The 17,180-nt window shown below is 39.8% G+C and overlaps 1 protein-coding gene across 1 annotated transcript in view; it reads right to left on the bottom strand.

Annotated features, from left to right (window-relative positions):
- Positions 1–1,421: 1,421 nt before the first annotated feature.
- Positions 1,422–17,180, bottom strand: part of LOC124285913 (tyrosine-protein kinase transmembrane receptor Ror2-like) — a 110,341-nt gene continuing 94,582 nt past the window's right edge. Inside the window, exons 7-9 of the mRNA XM_046722193.1 lie at positions 11,056–11,249; positions 6,329–6,580; positions 1,422–4,924 (exon numbers count right to left, since the gene is read on the bottom strand). Of these exons, the coding sequence (XP_046578149.1) occupies positions 3,759–4,924; positions 6,329–6,580; positions 11,056–11,249 (1,612 nt within the window). The 3' untranslated portion in view covers positions 1,422–3,758. The remainder of the gene's footprint in view (positions 4,925–6,328; positions 6,581–11,055; positions 11,250–17,180) is intronic.

Genomic DNA, 17,180 nt, shown 5'->3' with positions numbered 1-17,180 from the left:
CGAGCTGACCAGTCCTTGTTGTACCCATTAATGCCAAGCGCCAGGCAGGGACCAACAAGTACCATATTTTAACGTCATTTGATATGACCTGCGACCTTCCGCTCTTCGGGGGGGGATGCTCTAACCACTACACCACAGAGGTTTATTGGGGGAAAGATTGAAGTGATACAGATCTCAGACAGCTGCCACATCGGTGAACCACATAAGCACAGGTTTGGTGCTTGCAAACCTAGAAACATAGTCAAGGAAAACTGGGATTCGAACCCACAATCCTATTTTCCTGCTACATTGAGAGATTAAAATCTGTATGAGCGAGTGGATCTTGTTTTATGACTATTAGCAATATTCCTGCGATAGCACATCATGGGACTCAAGAATAAGCTGAATAGGTTGAGAAGGTTAGCATTTCTACTTTTGAAATATTGAATAAAACAAATTAATAATCTTATAATATTTAAATAAAAAATTGATATGGAGACAAATTTGAGCCTGTATCAGTATCAGCTGAAGTGACCTTCTTCAGCTCCCATGACAGACAACTCACACAATGTGCTACTATATGCAAGATCTTCATCACTTTCAATTTTACTCCTATTTAGGATGAAAAGAATTTCATGATAGTGTAATCATGCAGACATGCATGATGGATATTCTGATCCTCGACCGCCTCCGTGGTGTAGTGGTTAGAGAGTCCGGGCTAGTGGAAGGTCAAGCCCCAGCCGCATATCAAATGGCGTTACAATATGGTACTATGCCTGGCGCATTATCGTCATATGACTGCGTCAATAATTTGTCTGAGTGGGGTGTCTCAGCGAAGTTAGCACTATACAACCCTTAAGTTTCACCTCACCTCACATTCTCATATCCACTCATTAAACCCAATTTCACCTCACCTCACATTCTCATATCCACTCCTAACAGCACAGGCATGTGTGAGTTTGGCTTTAAACTGTTTCAAATCAATAACCAAGCAACAACAACAGCGGTTGAGTAGGTACACCACTTTTAGCAATATTCCAGCAATATCATGGTAAGGGACACTAGAATGGGCTTCACACATTGTACCCATGTGGGGAGTCAGATTTGGGTGTGACGAGCGAACGCTTTACTCCTAGGCTACCCAACTTACCCTCACAGAGAGAGACACCATATATATGAGTAAAACACTTTGCTGTCGACACCCCAACACCCAAAGTTTGGTCTAGGCTAAAGTTTCCCCAAGGAAAGTTTGTCCTAGGCCAAAGTTTCCCCAAGAGTTAGGCCAAACTTTCCCCCTGGCCAGTTACATCGGGTCTTTGCTGTAACGAGCGAACGTTTTAACCACTAAGCGACCCCACCACCCCGAGTGTGTGTGAGGTCACTGTCCCACTACTTGTCAGATACAAGGAATCAAGTGAGCGGCAAGCACAACAAGACAGCCGTTAAGTGTATATTGGTTTAATTGAGTAATACCAAACGTTACAGGTATGTTTAAGTGAACACAACATATGTGACAATAAAACTAACACAAGTCTACAGCTCTCACAATAAGGCTGGCATCTAGAGGTCCATCTCTTCAAATGTATTTTAGGACGCATGAACTGAACACAAATTTGTCATCAAAGTCAGCACTAAGTTCATACACAAATAATAAATAACAAGGGCAATACTAACTGCGGCTATTGTACAGCTGTTGCAAATGCACATATCGTCGTGGAAACAAAGTGGACACAAAAATCTAAGGAGCAATCATTACTGCTGGAAATTAGGAAGATTTGTTACCATGGTGACAGAAATGGCATCTATTCAAGTGCCATTTTCTGCTTATGAATCAATTCTTTTTGCATTAAATTGTAACTCTGAGTTGTATGTTCAGCACATCTCAGAAGGATTCATAGATCTCAATCAGACAGGGTTGAGCACCATTTTTTCCTATTTACACAAGCACCTAAACAGGCAACGTTAAGTCTTCATTGGCTATCTTTGACCTTGACCTTAATGGTTTCCATAATTGTTAAGAGCTGTTAATGTATTGAAGAGACTGATGACCAACCTACATCTATACTTCTCTCTGCAACTGTGACACAACTGTGAAGGTGTCGAGGGTGTCGGCTATCGTTTGTTCTGACCTAGTCAAAGCAGATATCCATTACCACAAAACTGGCAGTCTCAACGTTGACAGGGGCCTAATTAACGCTAAGTAAACGTGGGACGAAACACTCATCCCAGTAATCTTACCATGAGAAATACAGCCTCTTTCATATTACTTTTGAAATTTTTCTTATTATTTGGATCACAGATCTGACTATTTTTCTCCATTGTTCGAATTATGGCTTATCAAGTAAATACATAAATATCATTTAACGGAGAGTTGAGTTTTGACTTATTGTTTTATTTCAACAGCAGGATATGCCCTGATTAAATCTGCGATCCAACCCAAATAAAGAATATTTTTGTAGACAGCATTTGGATTTTGGTTCTATTTAGCATGGAATTGAAAGTGTAAACATGAGATGTTGAGAACCACCAGTTTATACATGAAAACCAAGGAAGATTGGAGCCATATATCCTACTGTGGTGCAACCCTATCTATACAGTTAAAATGTGGCCAACAAATACCAATTATTATCAAACATTTTTCTGTGTCAAAAAAGTACAGCTGATTTCTTACTCTTCCCATTTCCATCAACTGACAGAAACTGCCATATTTGGTATTATTAGTTGGTGACCTTGAACTAACACAAAATGGACTCCAAGGAGGTTCCACACGGATAGGCACAACATTAATAACAATCTGTACAAAATCACAATGCATTAGTAGAGAGTCACTGTCTCGCATATCACCCTGGCAAATATAGCTTCCTCATTGGTCAGTTCAAATCACAAGCCTGCACATATCTCATTAGTCAGTTAAAATACTCCGCAACCATCATAAGATTTGCTGCAGGCTTCCTTTCCTTGGTAAGAGGAGATGATGCAGCCAATCAAATTTCACCAGTTCTTCCTGAATGGTCACATGGGATTCAAATCCACCAATCACGTGCTCGTGAGTCTTCATTCTGCTCAGCTGTTGTTGATGCTTTAGCACTCCTTTCAGTTACTTCCAAACTTTAATAACATCAAATGGCAGTCTAAATTAGCTTTGCATTTAACTTTTTTCATATTTCATCACTCTAAACAAAATCAGCTACCTTCTGTATCATAAACTGAAACAAAAGCAATTATTAACAAAGCCTTTTGGTACCCAAGTCCATTTCTTGGGACCATTATTATGCTTTGGCAAAGTATGAAATCAGACAGCCATTTTTAGTCAAACTAGGAATGCCATAAATGGAACCTAGAGATAAATATATGTAAAGATATACAGCCTTCATAATAGTGAGATTTTGTTGTAATTTTAACGTTCAGCCATTCTACTGATACTAAAAATGCCATTAAGCTGCAATATGTCTATTTATTGCAAGCTGTCAAAGTTGTCGTTGGTTTAGGTGCCATATATGAATATTTGAATTTTGTGTTTATTTCTTGTCCCACTTGTCACAGGATCCTTAGAACAAACACTCCTTATAAATCACATGGTAACGTCGTCTGGGAAATATGAAAATTATATATATGATTCAATGAAGCTCTGGAAAAATGATATGTCTTCATGAGATTGGTCAGAGGTCAGAGTGAGTCTTACTTCTCAGGAGGGAATCATGATGGTGTGTCCCTCGAGTCCAAATCACATCCATCGTGATTGAGATAAAGTCTGTGATGGAAACGCTCCATCGCAAATCTCATACTGACACGTTCAAGTTTTTCTTTTTTGAGCACTCTTCATAAAAGGAACATACAGATTTGTGAAGCGATTGGAATGAGGGGCGACTTGATGGCTTTTTATTCCAACAATTTTTCATTAACTCATAAATAGCCACAGGAGTACTTTCGGGCTGAGCAAGGATTTTCCCATCCTTAACGTATTTCACCACTTCTTCATGGGTCATGCCATAATATGGCTGTAACGCAAATGAAAAAATCTCCCAGAGTACAACACCGAATGACCACACATCCGACTCCACAGTGAATTTGTTATAAAGAATAGCCTCCAAGGGCATCCATCGGATAGGAATAGCGTCATTGTCGCTGCCCTTGTAATAGTCAACACTATGAACACTCCTCGCCAACCCGAAATCTGAAATTTTCACAATCAAATTATCACTCACGAGACAATTTCTAGTGGCAAGATCCCGATGAACGTACCCTTTCTGAGCTAAATACACCATCCCAGCCGCTATCTGGGTGGAGATGTACATCTGGTCCGCTGTATCCAGATTGGCCATTTCCTGGCAGTCTGTCAGAGTGCGAGACTGAGTTATGAAGTGCTCGGGACTGCACAGTCTTAAAAACTCATTCAGATCGCCTTTGCTCATGTACTCAAACAACAAACACATCGGCTTGCCGATCGCGCACACACCCAAAAGTTTCACAATGTTGGGATGGCTAAACTCCGCCATCAAGGATGCTTCGCGTTCAAAATCAGCCTGAAGGTCCTCCGATGCATCTTCCTTAAGCATTTTGACACCAACCAACGTGCAGTCTTCTTTTTCTAACAAATTGGGCACCTTAGCCTTGAACACACGACCAAAGGCTCCCTGTCCTATATCACGGATATATATAATGTCATTGCGTGGGTATTCGAGACTTTCTAGTTTGGGGTTCAGTCGGTTCTTCTCCTTCATCAAGTGGTAGGACATGTTGGGTGGGAGTTTCTCAATGTCGATGTCAACATCCTCCTGGGGTGTGGCGTTGTACTTGATGTGATGATTCTGGATCAACATGTTGAAGCAGAGGCCCACAATGAGTGCCAGGACCAGGATGCCCACAGAGGAGACGATGGTGATGATGAAGATGGCCAGGAAGGTGAACTTGGGTTCCTCCTCTACTTGAGGTAAGGTTTGGTTATCTGAAGTAAACAAACATGCATTCAAAATCATTCTGATATAGTTGTGAAATATCTGTTATGAACCATGAAGGTCCACTACTACAGATAACTAAAGCGATACACCATTGTGTCAAACTCTGATGTGTTGAACTTGTCTCAAAGTGAAAGCTGGGTCTTTAGTCCTCATTTTGTAGCTGGGCTGAACTTTGGATAACAAAGTATTCATGCAGGTCCTTTCTATTCTGACATAAAGGTGTTTGTATCAGTTCCCCTCCATTGATGCAAGCGTTAACCAGATTCAGATGTGGCTGCCAATAGCTAACGATCGAAATGGGGAGACGATTGGGCATAGACATCTAGAATCGTTTATGCAGATACTGCCTTCGATATAATATCCAGCTTGTCGAAAACGAGTACCATTTTATCCTTGTCTGCTGTGCCTTCACCGACTTAAGAAAGCAATATATTGAGTATAAATACTATAGTAACCCCTCATTTGAAACATTTGTTAGACTTATGTCTTCAAATCGTCAACTTACTTCTGTTGCTATGAAATTGTATGAATCACTTCATTTGTTATCACAATATTGAAATGTTTTGTACTGTGGGCCTGTGGCCAAGACAAACGTGAATAAAACGACTTAAAGGTGTTTGTAAAGTGTATGTGTAGTTCAGAACCTCCTTCTGAAAACTTGCATGTTACATAATTGTAAGTCAAATTTACATTGTCACATCAAGTCAAGGGCGGTATTGCTGGAATATAGGCCAACCCAATCACTTTCTTATCCAAAAAGAAATCTGATGGTCAATAATATTGACATTTAGTCATTCAGAAAACCAAGTAATCAGTACCATAGGAGCGTTCATGTTTGTATCACACAGAAAATAATTCTTGAATTTTCACTGGCTGTTACAACATTTGACAATTCAAGTGCTGACCAAATGAAGACTCCAAACAATTCTTGCCTGTGAGTGAGTGATTTGGGTTTAATGCCACAATGATCAGTATTCCGGTTATATCACAGTGTGTCAGGTTAACGTGGGGGGAACGTCTGAAGTCACCTATCAACACTTCAATGGTGCTGACAAACCTAGACAATAATCGGAGGAAACTGGGATTTGAATCCACAACTTTGCACAGCAAACTGTGAGTTGGTTTTGATTGTGGACATTTATCTTCTGTTCTGCAGATAAATGTGGTATGAAATGGACAGTTGGCAGACGTGGCAGCTTAAAGACCTCACACCCAACATTTCAGCTGCAAATTCAAAACTTTCAAGAAAATTAATTTAGCAATGTACCCTAACACACTATGTTGTGTTCCATTTGTTGATCATATGAAAATGGCTACTGTCTACCTCAAAGATCGGAAAGTGAGCTCTGACAGATAACTGAGACTAACCAAGTAAAGCTGCCTCAACCTACCATGCCTGTTACACTTTGGTATGTCACAGAACTCCCATCTCCTGTACTTGTTCGTTGTGTAGCACCATGGTCGATCCTCTTCAGAACCTGGGTTCCGACAGTAGTTCTCTGAGTTCTCCAATGACACAAAAACTTCAGGAGGACGCTGGTGCTTCTGGGGCGAGTTCGTGGACCAGTGCTGACAAGTGGCGCCGGATACTGTTGTGTTGACCGTTCCATTGTACCACTGACCAGAACCAACATAGCAGTCACCTAAAACAGAACATCAAAGGTGAGGTCAGGTGAGGTGAAATGAAGCTTAGCTTAATATCACATTCAATATCATTACAGCTCCATTGTGTATGTATATGTGCATGAGCATCAGTGTTTTATGGCTGAGTGTGTGTGTGTGTGTGTGCTTGTTCAAATATCAGAAATTTAGGCTTCAGCATGATGAGGTGATGTGAAATGGGTTTAACGTCTGCATTCCTAATGGCAGACGTGCTATCTCACTGAAAGGCCATGTTGCAATTATAGTGGATACTAGGGGTGGGTATTGCATTGAATTTTCATATTGCGATGCGAAAACATGTATTGCGATATGTATTGTAATATATTGCGTGAAGTATTTTTGCACAAAAAACTACTTATAATCGAGGTAATGCTTGATTTATAGAGCAAATACATAGCAAAACCACTATGCTTGATAACAACTTTTATTCATGATTAAGAATAAAAATGTGAATGATATTGGCACAAATGAAAAAAGGAAATATCCGAAGCTTTCCGAGTGTTACAAAGTTTTCTGAATGCAAGTCAAAATACCGGTTTTCAATCAGCGTATCGCAATACGTATCGTTTTCATGTCTGAACCGGTAAATACCGGTAAACCGGTTATATTGCACAGCCCTAGTGGATACCACATTCAGACACAATTTACCGACTCCAAGCCAACTTTTCCCGAATTCTCCCCCCAAAAGACAGGCAGGTAAACCAACAATACAACCTTGTAACACCATTTTGTATGACTTCTCAGGGCTGAACCACTTTCTGGGCTGACATTGTATCTTCTACTACTTACTACATGGTACTGTTGAGCTGAACCACTGATGGAACAATTAGACACTATTCATCAGCCTCTGTATTCGAAATACTTCTGCAAACCACATTCATTGGTATGGGTGCCTCACTCCTTCTGTTACATATTCCCTCACTGAATGTCCAGAGCCCTGTTCCACATGATCCAAACTTTCTCATGTACATACAAAAGTCATAGTGTTAAGACTATTTTGTTGAACCCAGGACAAACTTCAGCAATCTCAGGCTGCAGCTATTGCAAAACTATAAGATTCAAAATACTTGCAAGTCTATCACAAGAGTCACAAGCACTAAGATAATTTTGCTAACTTTTGGCCAACTTGCAGAAAGCGCTTTTAGGGCACAACTGTTGATGATGATTGTGGGCATGTGTGTTCAGCACAAGACAATTGTTACCCCATAAATACCATACAAATTCTACCTTCTCTTGCCAACACAATATAATTGGTCTGTTTCTGGTTTGAGGACCAATTGGTTCCATGTGTGACATGAAGACACCTAGTACCATTCCCTCTCGGCTATTGTTAATGCTGGACCAAGATGTTGACATAGGTCAAGGCTGACATGCTCAGGTCACTCTTGTGGTTATGTGTGAAGGTGCCAGAAACCAGAGTCTTCAGGAGTGGGTGAGTGAGTGGTTTGATGCCACAATTAACAATATTCCAGCAATATCACGGCAGGGGACACAAGAAAGGGTTTCACACATTGTACCCACGTGGGGAATCGAACCTGGGCCTTCGGCTTGACGAGCCAACACTTTAGCGAGTGAGTGTGTTAGTGTGTGTGTTAAATGCTTCATTGAACATGTTTTAACTCATATCATGGCAGGTCAATTAGATGTGGGCTAAAAGTCACCAGGATGCAATTCTTTGACCCATGAGAGAATGTATTCCACAGGGAACAAGTGGGATCCAGGATCTCAGGTTTGTGACTTAGATTACAATTGTTACTGAGTGAGAGCATGCAGATCTTAATTTTAGGGCCCGATTACAAATATAACAAGAAAACAAAGTCATCAATATCCCCCGCAATGGCAAAATACTCTTCGTGATTATGTCTATGAGTTATGATTATGTCAGATATTTAGGTGTGTATATAGAAAAGTGGAAGGAGAGTATTGAAAGGTTTTTAAAGTTCTGCTCCAGAAGGGAGCACTATCACCAATTTCAGTCTATGTCAAACTTGTTGCCATGGAAATGCCCAAAATATTGTATTCAGAATTCCAAAACTACCAAAAAGGAGCCAGTACACCACCAGATCTATGTACCAAGTTTGGTGAAGAAATAGTGAACGGTTTTAGAGTTCTGCTCCGGAAAAGACAAATGTGCACAGAAGGACGGACGGATGGATGGACGGAGTCCATTTTAATACCCCCCCAAAACGAGTTGCGGGGGATAATTAATGCTAAGTATTATACAATAAAAAATATCCTTTAAAAAGTAAGCTTAACTCTGAATAAAACCAATAAAAATAACCAATAAAAAGGAGTCTGAAATGTTTTGAATTATAGTACTGAAATGGAAACTTTTATCAACATTCACACTGTACAGACCTTGGTTAGATGGACAACTTTGTGGGTGGGGTCAAGAATGATGTGGGTGGATGGGAAAGAAAACCTCTGACCCACCGCCCACATAAACCTCCATGTGTTGACAATAATATCCAGGACCAACTAAAGACAGAATCTGACGATACAACCTCCATGATGACTTCATCATGGCCAACTGCAACCCCAAAAAATTCCACACAAAATCAGAATGCCTCCGTTGCGTTCCACCTGAAATCTGACCAAAGCCAGATCTCCAGACCTGACCCTAGCCAAGGCCACACCCGATGATATAACCCTGTAACCTTACCCCCACTCTGGCATCTGGTCCACCAAGATAGTCTGACATTGGGCCCACCCACTCAGTTCATTGTTTGGGAGTACTCTGTTTCTGCAGTATTGGTGAACATTGGTTTGCCGTAAGCTACAATTGTGATTAATGCTCGACAGGTTTGTGAAGAGGGGATGAGTATATCTACTCCATGAAAAGTGCTCCACAAATGTTGCTGGATGGAGTATGCTAGTTTATGAGTGTCTTCCACATTTTACACACTGAATACAAAGTTTGAACCAGTATGAACCAGTTGAAGCCTGGTTGGCCAAGGGGTGAAGTAATCAGGTATTCCAAGTCACAGCTTCCTAAGCAGTAATGGCAGCTCATATTAGGCTAGGTCTTCCACATCAAGGGCATAATAACTACTCCGCCATGCCAGAGTTTATCAACTTCTACCAGGTGATAATGAGCAGGTGGTAAGTGCAAAACGTAACAGTTGGGTGAAATGGGACTTTGAAGTATACTGAATCACAAAAGAAACATAACATTTCAAAACCAAATGCAAAATTTTGTTCTTTCAAGGTGGTGTTTTTATTATGATGAAAAGCATATCGACCAAACGCACCTAAAAATGCAGGCGTGGTAAAACCTACCAATGGAAGAGAGTCCCAAACTTGCCTGAGATCATTTTTGTTTTGACCCAGTCGCCATGCCACAACTTACGAGAGATCAGAGGAACCAAGCCTTGGACGATTGCAATTGTGCCAGACTGCACGGAGGGTAGCCAATCATTTTAATGTTCATGTTAGAACAATCTACCAACTGCAGGAGCAGTATCAGGCCCCTAACAACATCCAAGATCATCCACGCACTGGACGACCTTCAGTAACATCATAACGTCAAGACCAACAGATTGTGCGAACCATCTACAGGATCGCTTCACCAGAGGGACGAAAACGCCAGACCACTGGGACTCACAACAGACCTTTTAGTGCCAATACAGTGTGTCGAAGTTTGTGGGGAAGAAACCTCTCCTGTCACAGACCATATCGTGGTCCTGTCCTCACCGCCCAAACCAGTGGGCAACACAGCATCGAAGTTGGCATTATCAACAATGGAAAACTGTGCCTTTTCTGGTGAAAGCCGAAATTGCGTTTCGACAGCCGATGGCAGAGTGAGAATATGGCAAGGGCGTGGGGTACAGTTTTCCAATGAGTGTAATTGTTGAAACAGACTTGTGGGGTGGTCCAAGCATCATGGTGTGGGGTGCAATCGGTCTAAATCAGAGAGTTGGCCCCGTGGTGTTCCAGAATATCGGTCCAGGACGAGGTTCAGTATATGTTGAGAGTTAAGATTACTGTGTGTGTGTGTGATTGTACAAAGATACCATGCTGCAGCTTACGATGGATACCTGACTCACACAAAGTATACACACTCCTGGCAATCCTCTCCCATCCTCTAAATACAGAAAGCCATGCAGGGTAACAACAAGTACCATCCTTTAACAGGATCGGGGTAGCCTAGTGGTTAAAGCATTCACTCGTCATGCCGAAAACCCGGGTTTGATTCCACACATGGGTACAATGTGTGAAGCTCATTTCTGGTGTCATCTGTCATGATATTGCTGGAATTTTGCTAAAAGCAGAGCAAAACCAAACTCGCTCACTCATCCTTTTACATCTTTCGGTATGAAGCAGCACAGAATTAAACCACCAACATTAAGCTATCCAGCCAGAAGCTACCCACTAAGCCAAGAGGCAGTGGGCATGTCAAAGAACTACCGTCTAATGTTGCATTACATTGAGAATCAGCTTGGACTGGGAAACTTACTTGTGACGTCTTGAGGTTCTCTCACAAACAGATCAGCCTTGGTGCAGCTGCCCTCAAACTTGCTTGGCAGCAGGTTACAGTCCGGGAGGCGGAAGTATGCTCGCTCTTTGAAGAAGATGTCTTTCTTCTTGTTCTCATCGATGGTTGTCCATTGCTGGTAGCAGAACAGGTCCTTCACAGCCAGACAACTTTCCCTGGAACACATATAAGAGTTCAAATCAGTGAAATGTGCCACTTGATGTTATATTGGCTTCAGCTTTCTATGGAATATGTGAACATTAGGTCAGGGGGCTGATGAGGGAGAAGAAGGAAGTGGATGGGGATTATGATAATTGTAAAGAGATGATGATGATGATGATGATGATGATGATGCAATATTGTAGGTTGTATAGTTGTAATTCATTCATATTTTCATCAAAATTTCTTCTTGATGGGAGCCTGAACCAAGATATTCATCAGTTGACACTGTCAAGGATTGACATTCATTAAGTTGTCAGGGATAATTGATTCATATCAACAAACACATATTTTCTGGTGATAAAATAGATAAAATCAGCTACCTACAAATGTTGGAAAGTTAGACTAATCAGTAAGGATGGGCGATAATACCGGTTAATTGGAATATTGCAATTCAAACTTCACAATACGATATATTGCGGTACGCTTGTCGCGAACTGGTTCACCTGATACGATCGGTAATTTTCGTGATGTAGTAAAAATACTAATAACCTTTGTATTTCATTTATATTATTATACATTAATAGTTTTGAGAATGTTTATTGGTCATATAATTGCATTTGCATGACTTTTAAACCATATAAATAAAACAAAAAGATTGGTATCGGCACTCTTTGTATTGATAAACAAACCAAAATGGCGGATGCCGCTGCAGATGCTTGAATCTTTAATTTGGAAACATTTTCAATTAATCACATCTGAGTCCTGACAGTGGCCAGTGGCATTGTTTCAAAAGAAAGGAAACAATTATTTCATTACCTTAAACCATGTGTTACACTTTCAGAATATATTGCAATATGCCGACACATATCACAATACGAAAATTTTATCAATAACCAACCCTACTAATCAGCCTTCAAAATAACTGGTCGAAAGTACTAAAAGACCAATGTTCAAAATCACAGCTATATGAGCCAGATCTCAGTATATTGAACTGAATCAGAAGACCACTACACATGTTCAGCTATAAATTATGTTTTCCTAAAAATATAGAAAGCAAGAGGAAAAGTTTAAAGATGCAACCAAACCCCCTTAATTAATTAAGATGGGGACAAGTTCTAATTTAGAATCCCAAAGGTCATGACCTAAGTTCAGAATCAGATGGAACCTGATCAATCATTGACTAACATATTTTGAACTGAAAAATATAACCACTTCCTAATGATACTTTCCTACCAAAATTGAAACTTCAAATTTTCTTATCATGAATTACATGTGCTCCCAAACACCAGGACAAACAAACACTGTCACTGTGTCTTGTAAGAGTATGGAAGAGAACCAGGGACTATCTTCCCATGTTGTTTTGACAGTGCTTGTTGTGAAGGCGGGATCTGACGCTCTTCTGTTGACATAGACCAGAAACAGAATCTTTCCCAATAAATAGATAAGCTTCCATTTCAAGGAAAAAACAAACCCACTGACTTATCAGATAAATTCAGAAGCTCAGATAAGACATGTCAATTGCTGTTTCAGACTTGTTCTATATGGAGAAACAATGAACAGTAGTTGCAGGAGGGTAGTATGGAGACATAACTAGTTGTCAGCAAATAGTAGTGTCATAGCACAGCAGAGGACAGCCATCATCCAAATATTTCTAAAAACCACAAACTATGTAGCCAAGCCATGTGAGACTTTTACCTATATTGTAATTATTTAAATGACATTAATCTGCATTCTTAATCCTTATCATTACCGCAGTGTACGTTGTCTTGTCAGCCACCCTGTACCACTCATTCACTTTAATTAAATACTGTATAAGACATTTAGTGGCTTAACTGGTCACCCCCCTTGGCCTTGTCCACCATTACTCCAACTGGTTCAAGGAGGTGAGGTGAAATTGGGTTTAACGTCGTGCTTGAGAATATTTTGCTCATATGACAATGTGCATGCGTGTGTATGTGTATGTGCGACTGCTTGCACTAGTCTAGACTTAAGCTGGTTTTATAGTGCTAGCCCACTGAGATACCATGCCGCAGTGAAGCATGAATACCCCACTCAGACACATTATACTGACTCTGAGCCGACCAGTCCTTGTTGTATCCATTAATACCGAGCGCCAGGCAGGGACCAACAAGTACCATATTTTAACGTCTTCTGGTATGACGCGGTCGGGGATCGAACCCGCGACCTTCTGCTCTCCGGGCGGACGCTCTAACCACTACACCACGGAGGCGGTACTGGTTCAAGGCAGTGCTATTGTTGTCTATAACTGTATATATGCTCACATCTATATTGTCAGGAGTCCGGTATTCCTACTGTATAAGAACGTCTTCGAGCAGGATCATGCCGCTCGTAAGAAACGGCCTGGGGTTGAGCAGGAACTTTGCTCACCTCATTCATGTCTTGTGTATTTGTTTGTCTTGTAACTAAAGAAGCTTGAACTCAACCTGTCATTCGTGTTTGTCAACGTACACTTCATCTTACCAATGTGGAGGATCAGCCATTTAGAAAGAATGCAGCAAAATAGGTATGTTGTTCATGTAAGGTTCACACAGTTTGAAAACACAACAAATTCATTCTTTGAGATCATGAACTTTGGTGAATCCTAAACTTTAAGGCCAATTTACAGACACCTTAATGAATAATAATTATCTTTGTTATTAGTTGCAATCTTGGAACAAACTAAATATTTCAAAATGCCAATTCCTTTACCAAAAAAACCCTCTTCCACATTTTAATTTTATGGGAAAAAATTTGAATTTAATTGCATCATGATGACATGCGGGCCTTTAGTGACATTTTAATAGATTTTGCTTCCCACAAATAATGAATAACAGGTTTATACATCCTTAAACTTTATTCAGGGAAACTGAAATTTGATCTAAAAATGAAGTCATAAAGAGCAAACCAGTTAAGACATGTTTATAGTTTCCTGGCTTGGACCATAATCCACATCTCCCTCACATCTCAAACCAGACTCTGTTGCTGATAACTGCTCAAATTTGGGGACAAATTGCTGACATTTCTGTAATTCTTGCATGGCCCATCTGGGTCAGTGTCCTGTCTGAAGACAACCACTTACCAATTCTCAAGACTTAGACTACATATACTATAATATAAAAAAATGGGTAGAACAAGACCACCTACACCTTTGAAGGACCATCTCTGTGATCAATGCTCAGTGCTTGAGGATGAAGCACTCTATTTCATGTCCTGTAGTAAATATTTAGATGTAAGACAGTTCTTATTTAACTCTCTTTCCCCTCAAATTAGTAACTTCCAAAGTCTTACTACCACAGAAAAATTTAACCTCTTGTTTAGAAATAATGAACAAAATAGTATAGAAATAATATGCTACCATATGTACAACAAATATAGAAGATCTCTAGATTGTTTTAGGCCATTATTATACACATTTGTGTTAACAAAATATATCTTGTTTATGTAGTTCATAGAATATCGGGCCGGTGGGGTAGCCTAGTGGTTAAAGCGTTCACTCATCACGCCGAAGACCCGGGGTTCGATTCCCCACATGGGCACAATGTGTGAAGCCCATTTCTGGTGTCCTCCGCCGTAATATTGCTGGAATATTGCTAAAAGCGGCATAAAACTAAACTCACTCACTCATAGAATACTGTCTATGCTTCTGAAAATATCTTGTCACGTCGAAGACCCGGGTTCGAATCCCCACATGGGTACATTGTGTGAAGCCCATTTCTGGTGTCCCCCGCCGTGATGTTGCTGGAATATTGCTAAAAACGGCGTAAAACCAAACTCAGTCAGTCAGTCTGAAAATATCTGCACAATAAATATCTTATCTTATCTTAAGGATATTTTGTTTAATAGGCAATCCTCATTTTATTTAATGGCTGGCCTATCAGGAGAAATGGTTGAATATATGATACTGATTCTTTGGAAGATGTTAAACAGTCAATGAAGTCCACTATATATTTTTATTATATTGGCCTGAATTATTTTAAGAGTGAATATGCTTTTCAAGCAGTGATTTTAGACAAGTGCAACATATCCACCATCAAGAAACTACAACTAACAATTACATTTCTAAAAACCAGTCTCCCAGTGCTAATGTCATGTAGCCTAATTGTGGGCCAAAGATTTAAAAGATCATTTGTAGATTCAAGATTCCAGATTACAGAAAGACACCTGCTAGTCGGAAACTTCACCACCCTAGCTGTTTTGAAACATTGCTTGTCGTTGTAATCTGAGTGTTGGGATGGATTTTTTTTACTTTTCAGCATTCCAACAATCCCCGTCTGGTGACAAGCCCAAATAATCAGAATAACACCAGTACCGATGTTGTTCTGTTACTTAACATATTGTGTTACCACCACCTACGCAACATGGACCAACATGACAGCAGGGATTCTGTCAGATGTAGTTCGCATGGAATTGATACTCAAAAAAATTATTTGCCAAAACATTTTCAACAAATTTTATGTTTGAAGATGGACAAGCCATGGAAACTATTTTTCATGGAAGCCCCAAGGAGATTGTCAAATGGTAATGGTTGCCTCACAACTATGATTCAATAGCTGGAATAATTACTCTTTGAAACTAGTCAGAAAATATTCAAATATTTTTAGACATACTTTCATTAAGCCCAGAAAATGACAGTAACCAAAATATTAAGATTCCAAATTTTACGGACATGACAACTGTAGTAACCATGGTAGCATGACTCAACCGCTTCCATTTTGACAAAGTTCCTTCATGAAGATCAACAGAGCATAACCATAGCCAAGGTTACGCTGACATAGCGGCTGACGCTATGCTGCTACATCCCTGGTGACCTTTAACAAAATACCACATCACTGCAGAGGGTAATCAGGCTGATGGTGAAATGTACATGATGACCTGTCACAGCAGGCTTGCAATGGACACACCTATCACTCATAACATTGCTGGCATACATTCCCGTTTTGTTTTTTCTTGTATCAAGAACTGCTGTTTGCCATAAGTATGACAATCATCATCAGTGTTGAGTTAACCTTGATCCTTGCTCTATTAATATAATAATCATAATATTTTACTAAAGGGCACAACCACATTTAATTTATTTGTTAGTCTGAACATAATAATGTTATGGCTACATTCAGTGTGACAAATAGGTTCCATTAATATTTAGGGCTTAACAACTGAGTTTAAAGTCTTCATTACAGAAATTGATTTCCATTATTTTCTTTACAAAATCTGATTAGTTTATTTCCGTGAAACATTAGTAAGCATGACAATCGACTTACTCAATTGTTGACAATGGTAGTTTTTTAAGTCAGATATATTACTGTACTGAATTAACTTGAAATAGGTGGAAACCCAAAAATTTATAAAGGACATAGATGATTATCATTACAGTGAAACACATAAGCACTGATAATATCCTTACAATGAAGCATACTAGTCAGGGTTAATCTGAAATTTGAAACCCAATGTTGGAGCATCCTGGGACAACCAAGGGATGCAACTCAGTAGAGTTGTTAGGATTCAAGCATGCACCTTTTTTGTAAAAGAAGAAACCTTTAATTGTTTAATTAATCTCCAAATAATATTTTTAAACGTCAAGGGTGATAAGCATCATAATTTCCAATTATCAAATCACAATATCTTTGCCAAACAATACAATATATATCGTGAAACCTTCCCATGGAAGGAACTACTACTGCCATATAACATAACACAACAGCACCACACAACTACTTCAACACATAAAAATGTCTCGAGGCCATGTTTTTCAGCTCAGAATGATTGTAGAAAGAACTTTTTACAAGCTTGCAGGGTGCCCCTCTACAGCGTAAAGTTTCACAGAACTGAAAATAAAAAACCACCAGGAGAAAAAACATGTCCGGTTTAAATTCACATTCACACACATCACTGTTTTTTTACCCTATTTTTTTCGCCTTGAGAATACACTTGACATTTTTTTTCTCTGG

The sequence above is a fragment of the Haliotis rubra genome, unplaced genomic scaffold (genome assembly GCF_003918875.1).
Source record: "Haliotis rubra isolate DU_JTF1 unplaced genomic scaffold, ASM391887v1 Scf37, whole genome shotgun sequence".
Lineage (NCBI taxonomy): Eukaryota > Metazoa > Mollusca > Gastropoda > Lepetellida > Haliotidae > Haliotis > Haliotis rubra.
Note: the sequence above shows the minus strand (reverse complement) of the source record. Positions and strands in the feature narration are given on the sequence as shown.